This window comes from Trichechus manatus, unplaced genomic scaffold (genome assembly GCF_000243295.1).
Source record: "Trichechus manatus latirostris isolate Lorelei unplaced genomic scaffold, TriManLat1.0 scaffold00212, whole genome shotgun sequence".
Classification (NCBI taxonomy): Eukaryota; Metazoa; Chordata; class Mammalia; order Sirenia; family Trichechidae; genus Trichechus; species Trichechus manatus.
Window position 1 is genome coordinate 2,938,903 of NW_004444148.1, and position 18,824 is coordinate 2,957,726.

The 18,824-nt window shown below is 35.8% G+C and overlaps 1 protein-coding gene across 1 annotated transcript in view; it reads right to left on the reverse strand.

Moving 5' to 3' along the window:
* Positions 1-698: 698 nt before the first annotated feature.
* The window catches only part of PAIP1 (poly(A) binding protein interacting protein 1), a 35,139-nt gene continuing 17,013 nt past the window's right edge, over positions 699-18,824 (reverse strand). Inside the window, 7 exon segments of the mRNA XM_023742515.1 lie at positions 699-2,816; positions 4,980-5,073; positions 11,113-11,167; positions 11,940-12,057; positions 12,557-12,663; positions 16,272-16,397; positions 17,675-17,786. Of these exon segments, the coding sequence (XP_023598283.1) occupies positions 2,723-2,816; positions 4,980-5,073; positions 11,113-11,167; positions 11,940-12,057; positions 12,557-12,663; positions 16,272-16,397; positions 17,675-17,786 (706 nt within the window). The 3' untranslated portion in view covers positions 699-2,722.

An 18,824-nucleotide genomic window follows, 5' to 3' on the forward strand; every position in this document is an offset into this window, starting at 1 on the left:
CTTTAGGTTGGTAGATGAGCACAAACTGCACAGATTTCAACTCAGCGACCCAGGGACTTAGACCCTCCAAAATTACCCAACTAGCTGAGCCATGAGTCTCAATGGTTTGGCAGTTATGTAATGATGTAATTACCCTCCATTTTGTGATATAATATAATCACCTCCATGATGTGATCAATCAGTTGTAAGGGGAGTTTCCTCAGGGGTGTGGCCTGCATCCAATATATATGTTTTGGCAAAGCTCTGTGGCTTTTACTCACTCTGGAAACTGCATCCAGCTCATCATTATCTTACCTCCAGTTCTTGGAACTTGAGCCAGCAACCTGCAGTATTGCCTGCCAATCTTGAAATTAGTCAGCTTCCACAGCATGTGAGCTAGCAGCCTGCGGTCTTACCTGCTGATTTTGGGTTCCTCAGCCCCTGCAGCTACATCAGTCAGGTGAAGTCTCCAGCTTGATGCCTGATCCATGGACTTGGGATTTGCCAGCTTCTACATTCACAAGAGCACTTTTTTTGAGATAACTCTGTACGTATACATGCTTCACTGGTTTTACTTCTCTAGAGAACCCAGACTAAGACATCAACCAAAGCTCAAATTCCTACAATAGATCCTAATACCCATTTACTGACACACACCATGGCTCCTTGATGGCCTCTCATAAACGGGGGGGGAGGTCCTATGTCCCTTCCCCTTGAACCTGATATGGCTTTAGTGACTCACTTAGAACCAAGAGACTGTAGAAGAAATGCTGAATAACTTCTGAATGCAGCTTCTTCCTTATTCTTTTGGAATGTTCCCCCTCAGAATCCAGTTACTATGCTGTGGGAAGTCCAAGCCACGTGGAGAGGCCACATGTAGGTGGTTTTCATCAACAGTCCTGGTCAAGTCCTGGCTTCAAGTCATCTCAGCACTGGCTCTCATTCTGGCTTCAACACTTCTGTTGTGACCTGTCCAAATTCCTGAACCACAGAATCCATGAGGATAATCAAATGGTCGTTAGTTTTAAAACACTAAGGTTGGGTAGTTTTTTGAGCAGACTAGTAACTAGAACATATATTGATCCTGTTAGTGGCTATTGTGAGTATAGTAGTAGTTGGAGACAATGAACTAACACACAAAAACTGGGTGGCCATTCACAGAGCAAATGCTAGAAGTTTTAAGTATGTACAGTGTGCATTCCTTGGTCCCTGGTCTAATGTGCGCTGCCCCTTCCCTCCACCCTCCATGCCAAAGATTTACAGTGATCACTATCTTTAGAGAATTGTGGATTATGGTAATAGACACGATTATGGTAACAGACACCATATTACAGGAGCCATTTTTGGGGAAAAAAAAAAGGATTCTGAATACAGCAATTTCCAAAAACCCCAACAACATACATACTTCCCTATTACGATAATATAAAACATTAAAACATCTGGATTCCCTCATTTTTCCATACAGACTTGTTGAACTGAACTCTTACTTAATAGACATTGAATAGAATGTATTCTATCATAGTATGGTTTCTCCGATTTCAGGCCTCCAGGTAGTTTTACTGTGTGTTACGTAAAAAAGTTCAACAGCAAATTCTTTAAAATATCAGTGTACTAATCCAAACACTCAGAGGAAACAAAACTATTTAAATTTTATTTAAAGTCTAATTTTAATTCAGACTGGACAAACAAGCAGAAAAGGAAGAAAGCTAACTGTATTAACATACACAGATGTACCAAATATAGAACAGTGGATTGTTAACAGAACTATTTACATGCATATTTACAAGCAGTCCTTTTTTACATTAAGTTCTACTTTTAGTTAGTTGGAAAAAGATTTTTGACATTAGGTAAAAATATTACTTAAATAGGGCGGGGTGGTACCACATTGTAGTAAAAGTATTAGAAAAGTGATCCTCAAGGTGTATCAATTATAAAGCAGATGAAAACTTGAGTGACAAAGATCTAGTAAAATTCTCTAGTAAAAAAGTCAATGCAACTCATGCTACAAAATAAAAATGAGAAACCCTTATAAATAAAGCAGAATCATGTTTTAGGCCTTAGGATAATGAAGTTAGTAAGGTGAAAAAAATGTTAAAGGCATAAAAGTAACTGAAAGAACAATTCTAGAATTGGAGTAAATCCTCAGTGAAGTCGTGGTTGTTTTGCTGGGAGTTCTGGAAGTCTTTCTTTTAATAACATTTTAAAAGCCCTTTGTATCAAATAGTATCTGCATATGTAACATTAGTTGTTAATGTTATAGTCCGAGCCTTTAGTGCTAAGGATTTTCATGACTGTGATTCATATTTGAAATCTCACTGAGACACTATCAAACTAAAATGAAAGCTCCAATACTCATTTATCTAAAAAAGGATGCTACATTTTTGCAGTCATACAGATTTCCAGGCTAAGACTTGTTCCCCAAGAAAAGTAGGATTTAAAGGATAAGCTTCTAACCATCTAGCAAAATTTACTTTCAACATTTCATTTATTTCAAAATGGATTTTATTGCAGCCAAAACAGTGGAATTAACTGTACATAATAAACTATTATATATATATACACATTTTAAGTTATAGGGAATAACGTTTATTTTGGCAGATAGTGTTAAAATTAAAGTTGCATACATTAATAACATAACTCAAAATCCTTAATTTGGTATAAGTGTGACGCATTTACTTGCTTTCCTGGGTTCTGCTAGATTATACCTAAACTGCTTTATAAAACTGAATGCTGAAATTCAACTTTACTGTTTTCGCTTACGCTCTGATTCTAAACAAAACTTTTCATAAGCTTCTTCTATTTCTGGGTCCATCTCATCATCAATATCATCCAAGTATCTGCAAAAGATGCAAAGATGAGTTATAAGTTTAATGTTGTTCAATTCAGAAAATGAAGATGCTAAGCCACAAAAAGTAATGTATGTGACATAACTTCTCTAGAATGAGTTATAATAGAACGCAAGGGACCAGCTATTTAAAAGTTACACAGGTGTTAATCCTCAGACAACAAAATGCTTAATCTGAAGAGTTGAATTTTACAACTGGATTCTGAGTCCCTTGTGTTTGAAGTCAAGATTCTGCTATACTTTTAGATGTACATATTAAATTCTATCACCTAATCTAAAAGTTAAATCAAAGGTCAAGATTGTTAATAAACTCATAAATTTACCTTATCAATAAATAATTATACTAAAATTATAACAATTTCAGGTGTGCCATTTACTTCTAATGATGATTATTTTAGGTCTACTTGAAATCAGAAATCAAACTAGGTGATTCCTGCAATGAGATTTGCATAACAGGAAGCTACTTTTGAGATCATCTATCCCAGGTTTTTTTCAACTATTAGGTAGTTTAAAAACAGTAGAAAGCAAAGCTTTCCAGGGTTGAGTGTGTGTGTGGGGGCAGAGGTGGAGGGTATGTTTAAAGTGCCAATCAAGGGTTTAATATATACTTCTTACTGAATTCTTATAACCAGCTTAAGAAGATAGGTACTACTATCATCTTCACTTTAGAGCTGAAGAAAGTGAGACTTTTGGGAGGTTAAATAACGTAATACCTGTGTAAGTAAGTGGTAAATCCAGAATTTGACTCTAAATCTTTCACCTTTTCTACACTTTTCTCCATAACATGATGCTGTTTTACACCTTCCCACCAATATCCTCTTCCACCTACAAGGGTGACAAAACTATCTTGCCAATTCTGCCAATTGCTGATGGGTCTTTTTCCTTCTATCCTTCCCCCTTTTCCAGTATTAGGCAGTATGCTGAAACAGCCATGAGTTCATTAGGGCAAGAGAATATGATGCTTACCCAGCACAACTTTAGAAGATAACCTGAAGTTCATGCCGAGAACAACTTTACTTCCAGTAATACACCCAGCTACTTGCTACTCCTGCCTGGGTTCTTATTTCCCTGTTTTTTTTTTTTTTTTTTTTAAATTATTAAACTAGTATATAAAAAGACAGCAACATTACTAGATCTCAAATTAGACAATAATTAAATATCACTAGATACAAAGAGAACAGAGGTGGTTCACTTAAAAAAATAAAACAAAACCCTACAACACACATGAGAAATGAGATGTAAGAAAAACTCCTACTCAGGAAGAGAACATAAGTAGCTTGCCCAAATTCATGCATTTGTTAACACAGCTAGGACCAAACCTCAAAAGTACTGGTCCTTCTATGGCAAAATATAGTGCAATCTGATGGAGAATGAGTAATATATTAAAAGTTTTACTACAAAGAATGTCAGGTAAAGAAATTGAGATATGACAGCAGGACTATAATGTACATCTTCCTATCAGTCCAAACATTTTTATATAGTAAGTAATCTGTATCTTTTTAAATTTTAATTTATCCTTAAGAGTTAAAATTTGAGCAATTTTACTATGGGCCAGAAGGCTGCTTCAAGTGTTTTTTATGTATTAATCATTTAGTTCTTATAAAACTTCAGTTGTTAATGTCATACTATTTTCATTTTATAGATTGAGAAACAGGCAGAGAACTTGCCCAAGATCTTACAGTAAATTTAGAGCTACTTAGGTATAATGATAGGATGTATTTAAATTTAAAAAAAAGCTTAAATATGTCACATTTTAAGTTTTCTCCCCCTCAACTATACATATATATATTTTCAGAATCTTAGTTTCTGTGTGAATTTTCTAACGATTTTCTGAAAATTTCTGATAAATAAGTACCCATCATGTATACCACCAGGAGCCCTGGTGGTGCAGTGGTTAAGCATTAAGGCTGTTAACCAATAGGTCAGCAGTTCAAATCCAAAAACCACTCCTTGGAAACCCTATATGGCAGTTCTACTCCATCCTATAGGGTCATTATGAGTCAGAATCGACTCAACAGCAGCGCATTTATGTATAACACCATGAAAGCAAAATGCACATTCTTTCCCATCACCTCCTTTTTTCTATTCCGAACTCCATCTAGAAATGTCGACAGAGAAATTTCACAAAGAAAGTTAGTAGCTAAAGATAACTTACGGATCACCAGCTCCCGATAAATCTGTTCCATTTTCCTCGTAATCTGGAAAAAAGTCTTCTCTTTCAAGTAACTCTTGATATTTCTCTTGGTAATCTGTAAGACAATAAAATACAATGCTGAGAAAAAACATTATACGAAATGGCCAGTTATTCCTCAAAATTCTCATTTTTATACTGACTTTCATTTAAGTAGATCCAATGTTTAATAGCAGTAAACTCTCGATTATGTATTTAAGCAGTTTTACAAAATTTAAATTTTAATTGGCTTGCTGTTGCCCCTCCTGCATGCTCATGAATCTTAAAATAATTATATATAATATTCTTCTCAGTGTAAATTGGAAGGGAAAACAACTGTGAATATACCAGAATACATTTTACAGCCAATGTGAATGTTGTTTACATTCTCTACTGCCTCTTTCCACCAGACCAAAAACTATATGGCTTGTTGGGAAGAACATGCCCTTCCTTACTCTTGCTTTTCCTTCCAGAAGGAAGGATTTTATTCAAACACTTCTGGCTCCTAGGTCCCCCATTACTCCTAAAGTGAGCTTTCTGGTTAGCAGGTAACAGCCAATGGTTCACAGTTCTGTCAGATGAGGCTAATCAAAGGTTCTGAGCACAGAGATTTCTTCTTTTTCCCTCCCCTAGAGAAAGCTGAAAGACAGCCACCTGGAAGATGTTTCAGCTCTGCCAGACCCAAAATTTCCCAAGGTTGCGCTCTTCCAAGGTAATACGGGCGATCTAAATCTCTATCTGACAAGTGTCTTGGCACAGAAGGGTCCTATTTATTTGATCCCTTTTAAGATTAGCATGGAAGGAAGTTCTTACCTCTGAATAATAAAATGGATCAGTTTATATTAAAACTAACTACCATAAAAATTAGTTTATGCACAGCAGCCATCTCCAATTTTGAAAGATAATTACACTAGGTAAAGATCATGTTTTCCAAGATTGTCAGTCTCTATAAAACTACAGCTGCAACTTAAAGGGGTTGCTGGCATTTTGACTTCCAATTCTGACAATGTGGAAAATTTGTTAACCATAAAATCGTCCTGCTACAAACACTTATGAGATACTACGTAAGACATTCTTTTAAATGTATGCACATCAAATTACTAGAGGACAGAAAACAGAACTAAAAATCATACATATAACTACTGAAACTGCTGCAGCTGGGAGGCTGGTAGACTGTGGTCTCAGTAACCAAGGGGCTTGGATTTTAAAACTCATGGAAGGTCAGAAATTTAGGCCTTGGGCCCAAATGAAACAGGAATCTGGAATTCAGACCCCAATCCTAGCTCACCCTGCACAAACCCAGGACCCTCAAATGGCTAATATCTCACGCAAGGGGTGGACCAGGAAAAGCAAAAACTAAAAACCAACTCAGTGGCAAAGGAGATGGCATAAAAACTTGGTCGTCTCTGCCCTTAGTTTGGAATGGAGACAGAAGCACTCTGGAAAAACTGCCTCTCCAGAGAATTTATAATGATCAGCCTGCACCTCAAATTCCTACTACCCACATAAAAGACCTCTATGACAAGAAAATAAAAACTTGTCCCAAGCCAGTGATGCTCCTGTGGCTCCTGGCAGGAACAAACATAAAATCCACTTTGGACAGATGTTCCTACAGTCCAACACAAGGGGCTTTCATGAAGAAAAACAAAAAGACAGTTAAAACACTGAAGCATTCATAAAGGTCATAATATATGTAACTTAATTATATGTATGGTGAGAGCACAAATGATAAAGTAAATGAAGTAAACTGTTATAACAAAAGGTACATCTGAGTAAAGGGTAGATGGATGTTTTTTGTACCAGTTTTATTTTTGTAACTTTTCTGCAAATTTGAAATCATTTCCAAATAAAAGTTTAAAAGACAGTTAAAGATGAGGTCACAATAAAAAAAAAAAATCATGACATAAGGAAACAATTTCCCATGTGTGATAATCAGAAATAACAGCAGGGTTAGAATAGATAAAACAAAAGTAAGCATGTTCAGCATGATGAGAAAAAGGACCTGAAAATTTAAGAACAAAATCCTCTGAACAAAACACAGATCTGAAAACCGAATTGCATTTCTACCAACAAAATAGTCACCAGAAGTAATTAAATAGGATAAACAGCAGACTAGACACAGATAAAGAACAAAGAACCAAAATGAATCAAGGTGAAGAACAGGGGAAGAGAGAAGATTTGTTTTACTAGATACAGCAAAATGTATAGTAAAGTAACAGTGATTAAAACAGTGGCACTGGTCTAGAGAGACAAATGGAAGAAAAGATGCACAAGCTTAAATACAGGAATGAAACATGCAAGTTTATACAGGAGTCACCTGGTACACAAGAGTCAGCATTATATAACTAAGAGAAGAAGGATGACTAATAACTGTTGCTGAGATAATAGGCTGTGAAAAATATATTCAATTCCTACTATATTTCATCCACAAAAATTAGCCAGATGAATTAAAGACCTACATATGAAAAGCAACGAAGTAAGACTTTTAGAAGAAAGTAGAATTTTGATATTGTAAAGGAAGATTTCTTGAACAAATCATAGAAAGCACAAACGAAACTGATATTTTTGCTTACATTTAAAACACAAAGTTTCCCAAAGATGACATACAAATGGCCACCAAACACATGAAAAGATGCTCAACGTCATTAGTCATCAAAAAAAAACAACAAAAAAACCCTGACCCATTACCATCGAGCTGATTCAACTTATAGTGACCCTGCATTGCTACAGCTCCAAAAACCAGTCATTAGTCATCAGAGAGATGCAAATCAAAACCAAAATAAGATACCATTTCAATCCCATAAGGATGACTATGACAAAAAAATAAAATAAAAAAACCCAGAAAATAACAAATGTTGGCGAGGATGTAGGGAAACTGGAACCCTTATCCATTGCTGGTAGAATGCAAAATGGTATAGCCATTGTGGAAATAGTGTGCCAGTTCCTCAAAAAATAGAACTACCATATGACCCAGCAATTCCACTCCTAGGTATATACCCAAATGACTTCGAATGAGACTCAAACAGAAACTTGCACACCAATGTTCACTGCAGCACTATTCACAATAGCCAAAAGGTGGAAACAACCTAAATGCCCCTTATCAGATGAATGGATAAACAAAATGTGGCACATACATACAATGGAATACTACTCAGCCAGTAAGAGAAATGAAGTCTCAGTAAGAGAAATGAAGTCTTGATACATGCTACAGCATGGATGGAGCCTGAAGACATTATGCTGAGCAAAATAAACCTATCACAAACGGACAAATATTGTATGATCTCACTTATAAAAAAAAGACAAGAACAGTCAAATGTAGAGAGACCAAAGTTTCTTAGTGGTTACCAGGTGTGGGAGGGAGGGAGAAGTGGGGGGTTATTGCTTACGGAGTACTCAGTTTCAGTTCACAGTGATAGAAAAATCGCGTTGATTAAGGGTAGGGTTGCATGGCTGATTACTGTAATTGCTATCAATAATTTGTACACTTGTAAAAAGTTGAACTGGCAAAAGTACTGTGACAGATATTTATAACAATGAAAAAAAAAGTAGCTGCTGAAGCTGCTTATGTACAACATGCGATTCGGTTCCTTGGTTGGAAGTTTAGGGTCATGGTTTCCTGGGACATCCCAGTTAATTGGCCTTATAACATGTTTAGTCCTTCTGTTCTACCACCTAGTTTCTTGTGTAATGCCTTAGGTCTTAAAAGCTTGCAAGCAGCCCTCCAAGGCACAACAATTGTTCCCTATTAACCTGGAGCAACAGAGGAAAAAGGAGAGTCAAGAATAGGAGGAGGAAATGGTATGTGTGGCTAATTGCCTCCATGAATGACTGCTTCCTTTGCCCTGAGACTAGAAGAACTGGATGGTGCCCAGCTACCATTACTGAACATTCTGATAAAAGATTCTACAGAAGAATCCTGACCAAAAGGGGGAAAATGCACAATAGAATTTCAGATTCTCACAGAATCTATACTTTCTGGAGACATGAAGGCTGGATGAACCCTTTAAACTATTGCCCTGAGATAATCTTTAAACCTTTAGCCAAAAATATCCCCTGAAGTCTTCTTGAAACCAAACAATAGTTCAGCTTAACTAGTAAAGAATGTCTGCCTTGAGTATTATGCTCTTTTAAGATCTATCTATATGGGATCAAACTGAGAACAGCAACTCAAAGAATCAGATAGGAAATTTAAGGGGCAGTAAGTTTATGATAATGCAAGTGAACAACTCAGAAAAGGAGAGTGAGAATGGTTGCACAACTCAAAGAATGTAAGCAATGTCACTGAATTGTACATGTAGAAACCACTGAATTGGTGTTATGTTCTGCTGTTTATATTCTCAACAAAAATAAAGTATAAAAAACAAAAAAGCTTAAGTTTCTATAAGATAAGATACCATAAACAAAATGGAAAGACGGCCACATACCAGAAGATAACTGAAACCCTCGACTGACTAAGGATCAACTTCTAAAATATATAAGGAATTACAAATCAATAAGTCAAATGACCTAATAAAAATTGGGCAAAGAATACAAACCGCCAATTCTTAAAAAATCAAAAGGCCAATAAAAACATGAAAAAAAACTGTATCCTGAGTTGTTCTTGTTACTTCCAAGTTGATCCTGATCCTGAATTGTGACCTGTTACTTCCCTAATAAACCCCATGGTGGGGGGGGCATGAAAAACTCATTATTACTAGTAGTTGGGAAAATAAAAATTAAAATAACAGCACGATACAATGGTCATATAATCAAACTAACACAAATAAGTCTCAAGGATAGACAGTAGGAACACTTGCATATTGCTGGTTGGAAAAGTAAGTGGTGTAACTCCTTTGGAAAGCAATTTAGCAACATTCAGCAGAGTTGAAGATGCAAATAGTCTATAATTTAATTCTACTTCCTCACCCTAAAACACCTGCATGTACACAAGGCCTACATAATAAAGATGTCTGTAATAACAAACAGATGTAAACCACCCATCTACCCAAAAGTAGAGGGATGCATAAACTGTGCTTTACTCTGAGTGGATTATCACTTGGCATTTTAAAATGAACAAACTAAAGCCACACAAATCAACGTGGACAGTACCAAAAATAAATAATATTAGGGAAAAAAAGTTACAAAAGAATATGCACAGTATACCTTAGGCTAATACAACTGTGTGATAATACCTACTGTTCGTGTATGTAAGTAGAAAGACACAATGAAATGATACACATTGAAATCAACTTCAGGACTGTAATTACTTCATGAAGGGAAGCAATTAGGGAACAGAGAATAGTTTATTACAATCTATAAGAGTTTTTGTTTTTTTAAAAATATCTAAGTATATATTATGACAAAAATGACACTGTTTTAACCTTTACAGTGAAAAGATCAGTTAGTATTTTCTTATATTTTTAAAATGCTTAAAAATTTAAAATTGAAAGTTAAGCAGATCTTCTGCCTCTTTTAGCACTAGAGGCACAGGATAATCAGTCCCTGTTCTGAGGAAACAAACGGGAAAATTCCCATGATAAACTGATTGTAGATTGTACCAAACTGCATTAAAACTAAATGAAGAAATTGTATACCACTTTACTATTAATGCGAAAATTTCTCTATCCCTCACACTGCAGTCCTATCTACCACAATTAAAGTGATCTTTCTATAAATGGTCCCTTTTTGGAAGGGGAACTAAGCAGAGATTTAGGTTTAATTATCTTTGGCCCACTAGCTATAATTTTCAGCATCTACAAGTATCAACCTATATAATGAAAACTGCTGACTATACAAGGATCTAAAACCATCTTTCCCCTCCATTCTAACCACTCGAAAGTGGAGTTAATTAACACACATTAGAGGAAATATAAAATTGGTTGCATTTAACTGAGGGATTCTTCCAGCCCTTCATTGTCAAAGTAGAGTAACTACATACCGAGTCTGACTTTCCATCTGAAATGGTTCAAGTGGTCACTGTAAAGAATGTTTTGTATGAGACAAACCTTTACCCTAGCATTTTAGAATGCTGTGAACACTTCCAAAAGTCACAATTTTGTGCTAGTAAGGCTATGATTTATTGTTTTCCATAATTTACTACCTTAGAAAAAAATGGGGAAAAATTTGTGAGACAACATACCTGGGTCAGCTGCAGTGAAAGGAACACCATCAGATGTATAAAACGTTGGTTCATTCTAGGATGAATCAAAGTGATAAAAATATGTAATAATTTCAGAACTGATTTTTTAAGCACATTAATTAATGAAGCATGGCAGATGTCAACTGTCTGCACCTGATAATTCAAGAACAAGTTTATATAAAAAAGGAACTTCCTAGCAGCCATTTGTATTTCACTGGGGAAAAAAAAAATTTATGGCTTTCGGATTTCTATTATCTCAAGTTCTTGTGGTCCTAAGCCTTCTATCTGTTGTCTGTCACACTCACGGTGAATCTTTCTGTTGTACACTGTGACTTAGTATTAGCTCATTTTTAGCAGTATGTCTTTTTTTAAAAGAAGTCCTGTGATCTGGGTTGCAGCAGCATTCCTCTGCAGTTGCTTTATGTTTGGTCACATCAGGAGCTTCAGGTAATCATTAGCCTGGTAACCCTTTTACTTTAATTTACCTTCCTAAAACATGCTAAGTAACAGTTTAAGATGCAGGCCCTTGGTTATGAATTCTCTGGAGAAATTTCTTCCTGGCACCCCTGTGCTCACTCGAGCCCAAGCCTTATCATCACCCCTGCCACTGGATGGATCTTTCTCTAGTCCACCCTTCGCTGGTGGCTTCCAGGTCTTTTCTCCTCATCATTTACCTGGTCTGCTGGCTGTCATACGACCATAAGCCAGGGAAAAGAGCTATTAGGAATTAAATTCTCAGAACAGCTTTACGTAACTGATCTAGAAATTTCCAAAACTGAATTCAAGCAACAAGCAAAAACTTAAAATGTAAACACTGGCACACCTACCATAAAATAGTTAGGATCATTTTCAGGTGTTGCTTCTCTGTATGTGGAGGTTGCATGGACTCTACCCCAGTTACTTGACCGGAGTTCTACAAGCTTCAAGAGCATCTGTTTTACATCTCTATAGACAAAAGCCAAAAAGGAGTTAAAACGTATCTATCATAAGTCTTGTCACACTCTAAAATACCTCAAAAGACTCTTAAAACTTTACTTACTACATTTAACATGCATATCCAATGCGTTCATCTTCATGAAATTTCCTATAACGTCATAAATTTGCTTTTTTAACAGCCCTGAAAGTCTCCTATGTAACTGCAGACTATATGGTTCTTAAAGAGTGGTTATCCTTCAAACATTTTATACTTACTGTACTTATCTGTTGAACAAGTCTGAATCAATGGGCTGACGTCACATCGTACTACTGAAAAATCTTAACTTTTCAATTTATAAATGTAACTGAACACAAATGGCCAGTGAGCAGAAGCCATAAGTAAAATATTATATCTTAATGTAGATCTATAAGATTTTAATTACTCTGATGAAGTATAGCAGATTAAACAAACCCAGAGAAAAACAAGAAATTGAGATTTAGTGGTTGTCTACATTATTTCTTTTCCCACCTGCTGCAATTTGCATCTAGGACAACATTTTCAATTCTCTGAATAATTTCTTCCATATCAGTCTTTCCTTTTTCCTTCCAGGCATCTTCCAAAACTGACCCTGTCAACTAAAAAGGCAGATGTTAGTAAAGTAAGGAATTCAAGAGTATAGAAATTTTAAGAAGATATCAGCAGCAGTTCCAATTATTCTTTGAACAAGATTAATTTAGCAGGTGAAAAGGGATATTCCCAATTATATTCTGCCTACCATTTAATATTTAGGCACCTTTATACCCTCTATGATTTTCTTGACCAAGAGAAACTAATACAAAGAATTATAGCAGAACTTTAATCATGGATTTGATAACTTGTCAATTATATTTCCTCAGCTATATGTTACATTTCCTATACGACTAAGATAGGCTGTAAATTATTTTTATTTTTATTGTACTTCAGGTGAAGGTTTACAGAACAAATAGTTTCTCATGAAACAGTAGTACACATATTGTTTTATGACACTGGTTAACAACCCTACGACACGCCAACCCTCTCCCTTCTCGAACTTTTTTTTTGGTGAAAATATACACAGCCAAAGATACACCATTTCAAAAATTTCTACATGCACAGCTCAGTAACATCAACTACGCTCTTCCAATTGTGCTGCTATTCTCACTTGAGATGAAGGTTTACAGATAAAAATAGTTTCTCATTAAACAGTTAGTACACATGTTGCCCTATGACAATGGTTAACAAACTCAACACATCAACACTATCTTTACTCAACCTTGGGTTCCTTATCACCAGCTTTCCAGTCCCCTTCTGCCTTCTAGTCCTTGTCCCTGGACTGCTGTGCCTCATTAGTCCCATTTGGTTTTATGGGGCTGTCCACTCCCTGGCTGAACGGTGAACCTTGGAAGTGACTTCACCACTGAGCTAAAAGGGTGTCTGGGGGCCATACTCTTGGGGTTTCTCCAGGCTCCTTTAGGCCAGTAAATCTGGTCTTTTTTTTTTGTGAGTTAGAATTTTTTTCTATATCCTTCTGCAGCTCTGTCCAGAACCCTCTGTTGTGATCCCAGTCAGAGCAGTCAGTGGTGGTAGCCGGGCACCATCAAGCTGCACTAGTCTCAGTCTAGTAGAGGCCTTGCTTCGTAGCTGTGGTCCATTAGTCCTTCGGACTAATCTTTGCCTTGTATCCTGTCCTCTTCACACTCCCTTGCTCCCAAAGGGGTGAGACCAGTGGAGGATCTTAGATGGCTGCTCACAGGCTTTTAAGACCCCAGACACTACTCACCAAGGTAGAATGTAGAACATTCCCTTTATAAACTGTGTTATGCCAACTGAGCTAGATGTTCCCTGAGACCATGGTCCCCACATACGCCGTAAATTTTAAACATCATTTTTTGTATCCCCACCCTCTCCCCAATGACATCTTGCCAAAATTAAAATCCTTGTGTATCCAAAAATGCTCAGCTGCATCACTTGGAGAAAAACAAATGAACGTATTTGCCACCAATGATAAAATTCAAGCCTTTAAGGAAAAATTAGTTTTGGAAAACTTCTACCCACCACTGTGAGCTTGACAGTTTTCTCAATGCTGAAGACTTTTCTGATAAGATTGTTGATATTAATGATGTGATTTTTTTATACTGTATAATAAAATGTGTCAACATTTAAAAGATCTATACAACTCAATGGATCAATATTTTCCAAATGATCAATGCAGGATGTTACAAAATAATGCACAGGTAATAAGAGTCATTGATTCATTTAAAGGGCAAGACAGACCAAAGGATTTTAAAGCAAAAGAATAGGAAAACTTCACTAATATGGTTTTAGATTCTACACTGTAACTAACCTTTAAGAAACTGCTATTTGAGTTTTGGTGTGGTATCAAAGAAGAATATCCATAAGTATCTGAAAAGGTTATGAAAAAACTCCTCCCTTTTCCAACTACGTATCTGTATGAAGCCAGATTTTCTTCACCTAATTCAACCAAAATGACATATTGCAATAGTGCAGAAGCAGACATAAGAAACGAGCTATTAAGCCAGGCATTAAAAAGGTTTATAAAATGTAAAATAAAATATTACTAGTCGTCTCACTAAATTTTTTTGTTTTGGCAAGCAGTTATTTTTCATAATGTAATGAGTTTATTTTTTTTTAATCATTTAATGAATTTTTTAAATTTCTCAATTTTAATTTCAAACACAGTAAATATTTTATTGTGCTTTAGATGAAGGTCTATAGAGCAATTTAGTTTCTCATTAGACAATTAATACACATTGTTTTGTGACATTGGTTGCCAACCTCACAACGTGTCAACATTCTCCTCTTCTAGACCTTGGATTCCCCATTACCAGCTTTCCTGTCCCCTCTGCTCTCTCGTCCTTGCCCCTGGGCTAGTGTGCCCATCTAGTCTTATTTTGTTTTATGGGCCCGTCTAATCTTTGGCTAAGGGGTGAACCTCAGGAGCGACTTCAGTACTGAGTTTAAAGGGTGTCTGGGGCCATACTTCTCAGAGTTTCTCCAGTCTCTGTCAGACCAGTAAGTGTGATCTTTTTTTGTGAGTTATAACTTTTTTCTACATTTTTTTCTCCAGCTCAGTCCAGGACCCTCTACTGTAATCTCTGTCAGAGCAGTTGGTGGTGGTAGCCGGGCACCATCTAATTGTGATGGACTCAGTCTGGTGTAGGCTGTGGCAGCTGTGGTCCATTAGTCGTTTGGACTAGACTTTCCCTGTGTCTCTGGTTTTCTTCATTCTCCCTTGCTCTAGACAGGGTGGGATCAAACACAGTGAACACTGATAGATGAAACCCACATAAACAAAAGCTCTTTGGGGTCCTCAATTTAAGAGGGTAAAGGGGTCCTGACACCAAAAAGTTTGTGAACCTCTATCCTTAACCAAATCACAGCCATTAGGCCTAAAATTTTAAAAAAGACAGATTTAGCTACATCCAAATATTAAGAGAGCTCTGGGGTAAAAGGCATTGATACTAAAGTTAAGGCGTCAAACAATAGACTAGAAGTAGAAATATGCAATAGGCAATATAGAAGTTTTGAATTGAAAAAAAAAAAAAACCCATCAGAAAAAAAAAAAGTTAATGTAAACAGGGAATTCACAGAAACTAATAAACACTCTGGCTCAGCCTTTGGGAGGGCAATTTCGCATCACTCATCAATTTCAAGTACACATGCTTGCTGACCCAATAAATCTATGTGTAGGGACTTAAGCTATAGAAATATCTGCACATATAAAGACATGATGAAAGATTACTAACAGTGCTGCAGAGGCTAAACTGAAAATAACCCAAATGTTCACTAATGGACTAAATAAACAATGTACATACATACAATGGAAGACTAAGAAGCTACTAAAGGGAACAGGTAGATCTGTGTGTTTGTTGCCATGGGAAGATCTACTGTTAAGTGGAAAAAAAAAGTCGTAACATAAGACAGCATTTGTAAGAACACACACAGACGTGGGAAGGGGAGGGTAGGTGGTGGGGCGAAGGACTTCCATTTCTTACTTTACAATTTTGTTTTTTATATTAAACAATAAGTATACAGTTTCTCTAATACATAAAAATTTAAGAGCAGTCAAAGTAAAATCTCAATATTTAAAGCAATAATTTTATCTTTAATTCATTTGTGTACTATATGTACTTTTCTTCTTCCTCTATATTATACATTAAAGGGTAAATACTTAAATCTTAAGGGAAAAAAAAGTAAAACCTACTTTCAGTAATTTTACTGCACAAATTAAGTTGTCATCCACAGGGTTGGAAAAGAGGGCATTCAGCAATTCCCGAAGACCAAGCTGAAGAATATCTGCTCTTGTAACCTGTCCATTTGTTCCCTTGATCTTTGGGGACAAAAGAAAATTAAAAACTATGCCAAAATATAATACAGATACATAAACAGTCTAACAAGGTATTGGCATAATTAAGTATTTTAGTTAAAAAGTACAAAAATCATAGGAACACAATCTGGTATCTTGACAGAATTAGCTAGAATTACTTTACACGTAACTAAGACTTCTAGTAAAACTATTAAACTACAGGTAAAATTTAATTTTCATTTATCATAAATACCATACAGTCAGAATAATTTAAGCTCACTTTAAAGCTATTGCTTCATAAAGTATTCTCTGGGCAATGAGGCTACTACCTTCTTTGAACTCATAGCATCTTATTCATACTTTTTATAGTATTTAAACATACTTATTTTGCATTAGAGTAGTATACATATCTTATCTCTCCTTCTAGAGAAATTTTAGGTCCAGAAGCCATGTATCTTTATATTCCCTACAGACCCAGCAACATTACTTCCACATAGGAAACAATACCATTCTTAAAATGACTCATCATTTGAGGCACATTTTAATTTAGATTGGTGCTTTTATTTTGGCTTATATAAAATTTAGACTGAAAAAGAATAAGGCATGAGCTTTTAAAAAAATTAAGTCCACCTGTGGTAAAACAACAACAAAAACAACAAAGGGATAGTAGACTTTTATATGCACTGAGATGCACATTTGATAGTGGATTCACGTATCTTTTCAGTGGTGTTTATGATATTAATTCTTCAAATCAGGGTTTAAGAAGGTATAAACCTCTATCTGGATTCACCAGTCAAAAAAAACACAACTCTTTTCAGGGTAATGTGTAGCACTTACGCTGCCTACTAACTAGCAAGCTTACAGTCAAGCATATTATCAATTTACAAACATGTTTAGCTGTAGACTTTGTACAAATGCATTTTATGTGGAAGATTAATACATAATATAGGGCAAAGAAGAACTGTTCTGCATGAATTAGGGTGAAAAGTCAGAAACTCTAGTCTCCTCTTGTTCTGTAGAGTAAGTTGCTTTGGGCCACCACTTGAAGTCAACATACTAAACATACTAAATCATTTATGATGCAAAGACTCAAAAAGGTATTTTGAAAACTTAAACATCAATTAGCATACAGACATGACCACGAGTAGGTGCTAAGTCACTAGTTTCTTTCTCTCTCATTACCCCTCTCCCATTTCACTCTTAATGTGGCAACAGGGAAATGTGAACACAAACTACTTATTGAGATCAATTTATGTCCTCAGCCCTTGTCAGGATTTAACAAAAGAAACATTTCTCCTCACCTCCAGGTTAAGATAAAGTTCTCCCAGAAAGAGTACAAATGCATGAAATCGTTTTCGAGTCGCTTCATCCCCTTTTGCAGCTTGATCTTTAGCTTCATATTCAGTCTGACATCTAATAAAGACACACTTTTTATAACCTCACATTGCTTTGTTTTTTAAATAGTCAAACAAGATGACCATTTGTCCATTTGGTTGTCCGCAAGCAATACAGAGGCAGGCACAATGCCCCAATGCCCTGACTTCCTATAATAAAGAAAAAGTGTTCCTGTCTGTTGTACAGACCACAATATACATCATCTTTTAGTACTAAGACTCCTAGTTTTAAGAAACTGATAGAATAGTTGAAAGTAAAACTATCAGATCAGGTTTATATTTAAGACACATAGGTTTCATGAGGTTCATAACATACTGGCATCAAAAAGAAAAAGAAGTCTCACCTTATTTATTGTCCTATAGGTTTTTTTGTTAAGAAAGCACTGTTTTTACTTATTTTGTCACTGTAACATTTTCTACTCTTTCTGAATATAAGAACTTTGAAACAGACCTTTAAAATATATATACATGGCCTCCAACTAAGCTGAAAATAAAATAAATTCTTTTTAGAGTCAAGTCCATTGTCTTTATATTTCTATTATACACATCAGACAAGTATTACAGTGGGGAAAAAATTCCCTAATTGAAGTCACAATATAGAAAGTAAAATTCACTTGGTTTCTATTTTCATTGGAGACACTGTCATTTGAAATAACTAGTTTTCCCTTGCTTTATTCCCCGCCTGACTTGGACTTGGCCCATTTGCCTCACACAGACAACAGAAAGAAATCCTCTTCTCAGAGCTTACTGACACAGTTCCTACAGGGTATCTAAAATAATCACAATAAGCTTGTTACTGCCTGTGTCAAGTGAATTATGGTGTCAGCTACTGTTACAAAAGTGAATTTTTAAAATGGGCTCTAAAAGTTTATCATTTTGCTGTGAAGTATTTTTTCTCATCCTTATTGATAAGCTGGTGAGAAAACTCTGGGAAAGTCATTTGTTTTATAAAACTGACTTTGACAGTTTTTCTTTTAAAGACGAAGGGAGGAGTTGTTCATGGAGACTAAATGAATTCCATACATGGACACCATTTAGGTTGGCTTTGTAAGAAAAA